Source organism: Myotis myotis, unplaced genomic scaffold (assembly GCF_014108235.1).
Source record: "Myotis myotis isolate mMyoMyo1 unplaced genomic scaffold, mMyoMyo1.p scaffold_m19_p_61, whole genome shotgun sequence".
Taxonomy (NCBI): Eukaryota; Metazoa; Chordata; class Mammalia; order Chiroptera; family Vespertilionidae; genus Myotis; species Myotis myotis.
In genome coordinates this window covers 484,096-490,095 of record NW_023416370.1, presented here as the reverse complement: position 1 = coordinate 490,095, position 6,000 = coordinate 484,096, and the positions used below count along the sequence as shown (strand labels likewise).

General features: G+C 48.8%; 1 protein-coding gene across 1 annotated transcript in view; it reads right to left on the bottom strand.

The window, feature by feature from the left end:
- Positions 1-216: 216 nt before the first annotated feature.
- LOC118659601 (keratin-associated protein 5-5-like) overlaps positions 217-6,000 on the bottom strand; it is a gene marked incomplete at its 5' end in the record, with an annotated part of 31,579 nt that continues 25,795 nt past the window's right edge. Inside the window, 2 exons of the mRNA XM_036315817.1 lie at positions 217-306; positions 1,295-1,393. Of these exons, the coding sequence (XP_036171710.1) occupies positions 217-306; positions 1,295-1,393 (189 nt within the window). The remainder of the gene's footprint in view (positions 307-1,294; positions 1,394-6,000) is intronic.

Genomic DNA, 6,000 nt, shown 5'->3' with positions numbered 1-6,000 from the left:
CAGGAGCCACAGCCCCCCTTGCAGCCCCCACAGGAGCCACAGCCCCCCTTGCAGCCCCCACAGGAGCCACAGCCCCCCTTGCAGCCCCCACAGGAGCCACAGCCCCCCTTGCAACCCCCACAGGAGCCACAGCCCCCCTTGCAGCCCCCACAGGAGCCACAGCCCCCTTTACCACAGCTGGAGCAGGAACAGGCTGGCACACAGCAGCACACGGGCTTACAGCAGCACACGGGCACACAGCAGCTGGAGCCACAGCCCCCACAGCTGGAGCCACAGCCCCTGGAACAGCAACAGCAGCTCATGGTTCTGGTGGTTGAGGGTGGAGCAGGTCAGAGGAGCAGGTGGAGAGGATGTGGTCAGGTGTGGAGCCTCCTGGGCCGGGGGCCTTTATATACCTGCCAGGGTCAGGGGTCAGATGGGATTCTGGGCACATGGTTGTTTCCTGGTTCCTGTTTGTGCCATATTTAGGACCTCTTTCACTTGTTTTCCTAGATTTTAGATCCATGTGCCATTACCTGCTGTCAATCGCACATCGTGACCCAATTCCTTTGCTCAGTCCACGTTCAGACTTGAGGGAGCCCCCTCACCCTAAGGTCCAGCTCATTTCCATTGCCTGGAGTGTGTGTGTGTATATATATATATTTCAGAGAGGAAGGAAGGGAGAGGGAGAGAGGAATAGAAACATCAAGATGTGAGTGAATAATTGATTTGCTGCTTCCTACACGCCCCACACTGGGGATGGAGCCCAAAACCAGGGCACGTGCTCCACTGGGAATCAAACCATGACCTCCTGGTTCATAGTTCGATGCTTAACCACTGAGCACACCAGCTGGGCCGATTTGATTTTTTAAATATTTTTTAATTGATTTTTTTAGAGAGAGAGAGGAAGGGAGAGGGATAGAGAGAAACATTGATGAGAGAGAAACATCCATCAGCTGCCTCCTGCACACCCCTGACAGAGTATCGAGCCCACAACCTGGGCATGTGCCCTGACCAGGAATTGAACTGGTGATTTCTTGGTTCCTGGGTGGACTGACGCTCAACTGCTGAGCCACACTGGCTGGGCTGATTTGATTTTTAAAAAACGATGTATTTTAGCTGTGCAAAGGGTATAAATAATATCTCTCTATATAAACAGGGAATACGCTAATAGCCGGGCGTTATGCCTGCTCAGGAGCGGCTGCGCGAGCAGATGGGTGGGAGGGGACTGTGTGCCGCCCCCACCCCAGTGGCCACGGGGAGGCTGGGGCTAGGGGCAGGCTGGAATGGAGACACAGCACCCAGGAGCGCCTACCCTACCCCAGCGGACACAATGCAGCGGCCAGCGGGCGCCGGTGGGAGGCTGGGCGCCTCCTCCGGCGATTTCAATCGCCCGCTGGGCCTCTAGTCCTATCTAATAAAAGAGAAACATGGTAATTGGCGTATGACCACTACCCTTCCCATTGGCTAATCAGGGCGATATGCAAATTAACTGTCAGCCAAGATGGCGGCCGGAAGCCAGGCAGCTTGAAACTAACATGAGGCTTGCTTGCTTCAGTGACGGAGGAAACCAACGTTCCCCGCCTGCCTTGCAGGCCTCTGAGCCTGCAGTTTGAAACATTTTAACAAATATAGAATCTTAAAAAAACCCCAGAAACCAGCTTTCAGCGAGCCGGGATCTCAGAGCTGGAGTCAGAGCTGGAGTTATACATTGTTTCGAACCGAAACAAACCAGATACCTACTTTCAGCAGCGGAGGCCTAAGAGCTGGAGCCTCAGAGCTAAACCTGGCCCAGAATTAAAAAAGAAAAAAGAAAAAAAGGAGCGGTTGGGAGCTTCCGTCACCCGCCAGACTGAAAACAGCCCTCAGCCCCTCACCCAGGCTGGCCAGGCACCCCAGTGGGGACCCCCACCCTGAATGGTGTGTGACCAGCTGAAAACAGCCCTCACCCCTCACCCAGGCTGGCCAGGCACCCCAGTGGGGACCCCCACCCTGATCCAGGACACCCTTCAGGGCAAACCAGCCAGCCCCACCCATGCACCAGGCCCCTATCCTATATAGTAAAAGGGTAATATGCCTCCCAGCACCGGGATCAGCAGAGCCAAGAGGCCTCCTGGCACCGGGATCAGTGTGACAGGGGGCAGCGCCCAAACCCCCTGATCGCCCTGCAGCTCTGTGACAGGGGGCGGGGCCACAACCTCCCTATCCGCCCTGCTCTGTTTGTGATAGGGGAAGGTGCCCCAACCTTCTGATCAGCCCTGCTCTGTGCCTGATACATGGGAGCTCCCCAACCTCTGATCACCCTGCGGCTGTGTGTGTGACAGGGTGCGGCGCCCCAACCCGCTGATCGGCCCTGCTCTGTGTGTGACAGGGTGCGGCGCCCCAACCCGCCCCCCCCCCCCCACGGGCCCTGCTCTGTGTGTGACAGGGGGCGGTGCCCCAACCCCCCAATCGGCCCTACCCTGAGCCCGTCCAGGGGTTGCACCTAGGGATTGGGCCTGCCCTCTGCCACCCGGGAGCAGGCCTAAGCCAGCAGGGCGTTATCTCCCGAGGGGTCCCAGACTGCGAGAGGGCACAGGCCGGGCTGAGGGACCCCCCCCTTCCATCCGAGTGCACAAATTTTTGTGCACCGGGCCTCTAGTATCAAATAAACATGTAATAAGCTATGAAAAGAATCATAAAGCTAGATAAGCTCCTTCACGCATCTGTCCAGATGTCCCCACCCTCCCCCCAATGGCAAACTCCTGAGTTTGGAGTTTAGCACTCCCATGAGGTCTTTACATTCTTAATAAATATTTATGTTCTGCCAACACAGCATTTTGCATACTTTATACTTTATGGACTTGGTAAGATACTATATTTCTCCTGCAAATTGCTTTTGAAATGATCACATTAGAGATTTTTTTAAAAAATATTTTATTGATTTTTTTAGAGAGAGGAAGGGAGAGGGATAGAGAGTTAGAAACATGGATGAGAGAGAAACATCGATCAGCTGCCTCTTGCACACCCATTACTGGGGATGTGCCCGCAACCAAGGTACATGCCCTTGACCGGAATCGAACCTGGGACCCTTCAGTCCGCAGGTCGACGCTCTATCCACTGAGCCACACCAGTCAGGGCCACATTAGAGATTTGTGCAGGGGCCCCCGGGGTGGCTGAGGTACAACCTTGAGTGTCTGCTTACCTGCTGGTGGATATTTTGTTTCCAGTTTGTTGCTATTTCATCCTGCACTATCAACCCTCGAACCCCCTGGGGCCCGGAACTGGAGCTCCCAGCTGGTCTTGCGCTGCACCCTGAGCCCTGAGCGGGCATTGCCAACTTGCCCTCTAAAGCCATCGTCCCAGCCGGCATCCCAGCCTGCGCTTGTCACTGTGAACTTAGTACCACGATCCTTCCCGGTTACTTGTGACACTTCACGCCTTTTCTGCTTCTTTGCCATTGGAATCTTCAGTTAATTTCCTCTCTGTTCCTTTGCCCACTGAACAAAATCGGGCTGCTTCTTATCCTATGGATTTCTGAAGTTCTTTGAGTTTTCTGGATTCTAATCAGTAACATGCATCACAACTATCTTTTCCCTGTCTGTGGCTTTTTTAAAAAAAGAACTTTCCCCCTTTTTGGTGATTTCTGGTATACCGGGTTTTAAAATTTGAATGTAATAAGATGTATTCATCTTTTTCTTAAGAGTTCATATTTTTGTTTTGTTTTTTTAATCTGGAAAATCCTTTCCTCCCCTAAAATTATTAAACAGATATAATCCTCTATGTATTATTTTTTTCAGTTTGAAAGTTTGGAGTTAAAAAGTCTATTCGGAATTTAATTTTGTGTATTACCTGACGTAGGGCTTCCATTTACTAAGTGAGTAATTGACCTGCCTGGTGTCGCTGTCTCCCGGTGGTCGGCAGAGTGAGGTCCTGCCCAGTTCCCGGCCTTCCTTCCGTCTGTCCCCGGCGTCTCTCCAGGACCGTGTTGGGACATCCGCTCCCTGACCAGCGGAGCCAAGATGACCCTGCATGGGCCAGCCTTCCTCTCTCTCTCCACAGAACCAGGTCCTGGAGTTTCATGAAGTAACCTTGTCAGGGTATTTATTGTACTTGCAGTGAATCAATAATTAATTTGTGAGAGAATGACCATTTTAATGTTTGAACATTCTTATCCATGACTGCCATATGTTTGTCAATTTATGTAGAAGGTCTTTAGAAGGTAAAACTTAAATGTTTTTTCCTCTACAAAGATCTTGCGTTTGTTATTTGTTCGTCATTGTTGTGTACCTTCGTGGGGAGGGGTTGTTCTTATAAATGGTACCTTATAGAGTTACATTTTCTTTTTTTTTCTTTTTAATTAAATCTTTATCGTTCAGATTATTACATTTGTTCCTCTTTTTCCCCCCATAACTCCCCTCCTCCCAGTTCCCGCCCCACCCTCCGCCCTCAATCCCCACCCACTGTCCTCATCCATAGGTGCACGATTTTTGTCCAGTCTCTTCCCGCATCTCCCACACCCCTTTTCCCCCCAAGAATAGTCAGTCCATTCCCTTTCTATGTCCCTGATTCTATTATAATCACCAGTTCATTCTGTTCATCAGATTATTTATTCACGTGATTCTTAGATTCACTTGTTGATAGATGCATGTTTGTTGTTCATAATTTGTATCTTTACCTTTTTCTTCTTCTTCCTCTTCTTAAAGGATACCTTTCAGCATTTCATATAATCCTGGTTTGGTGGTGATGAACTCCTTTAGCTTTTCCTTATCTGTGAAGCTCTTTATCTGACCTTCAATTCTGAATGATAGCTTTGCTGGATAAAGTAATCTTGGTTGTAGGTTCTTGGTATTCATCACTTTGAATATTTCTTGCCACTCCCTTCTGGCCTGCAAAGTTTCTGTTGAGAAATCAGCTGACAGTCTTATGGGTATTCCCTTGTAGGTAACTGAGTTTCTTTCTCTTGCTGCTTTTAAGATTCTCTCTTTGTCTTTTGCTCTTGGCATTTTAATGATGATGTGTCTTGGTGTGGTCCTCTTTGGATTCCTTTTGTTTGGGGTTCTCTGCGCTTCCTGGATCTGTAAGTCTATTTCTTTCACCAGGTAGGGGAAGTTTTCTGTCATTATTTCTTCAAATAGGTTTTCAATATCTTGCTCTCTCTCATCTTCTGGCACCCCTATAATTCTGATGTTGGTACGCTTGAAGCTGTCCCAGAGGCTCCTTACACTATCTTCGTATTTTCGGATTCTTTTTCATTTTGCTTTTCCGGTTGGGTGTTTTTTGCTTCTTCGCATTTCAAATCTTTGACTTGATTCTTGCGCTCCTCTGGTCTGCTATTGGGAGTCTGTATAGTATTCTTTATTTCAGTCAGTGTATGCTTAATTTCTAGTTGGTTCTTTACCACAACATCGAGGGTCTCATTAGATTTCTCGAGGATCTCATTAAGTTTATCGGCGGCTTCTAGACAGTTCTTGAGAGACCTTAAAAGTGTGGTTCTGAACTCTATATCTTCCATTGACAATTTTGTCCTGTTTCTTTGTCTCCGCATTTTGTTATGCTTTCTTGATGCACCCCCTAGTGGTCTTTGTGCGCAGTCTTGTAGTTAAGCCTTGATTGTTGTAGCTAATACTAGGGGGGATTTGACCTCCAGGCCAAGTGACTGTGAGAATCAGCTGTGTCTCTAGAGTTACATCTTCTATCTGCTGTTGATTCATTTTTGTATATTGATCTTGTTCTCAGCAACCTTGGGTCCTATTTTCAATTCTTTTTTTTTTTTTTAAATATATTTTATTGATTTTTCACAGAGAGGAAGGGAGAGAGATAGAAAGTTAGAAACATCGATGAGAGAGAAACATCGATCAGCTGCCTCCTGCACATCTCCCACTGGGGATGTGCCCGCAATCCAGGTACATGCCCTTGACCAGAATCGAACCCGGGACCTTTCAGTCCGCAGGCCGACGCTCTATCCACTGAGCCAAACCGGTTTCGGCTCTTTTTTTTTTTTTTTTTTACAGTTTTTATTGATTTCAGAGAGGAAGGGAG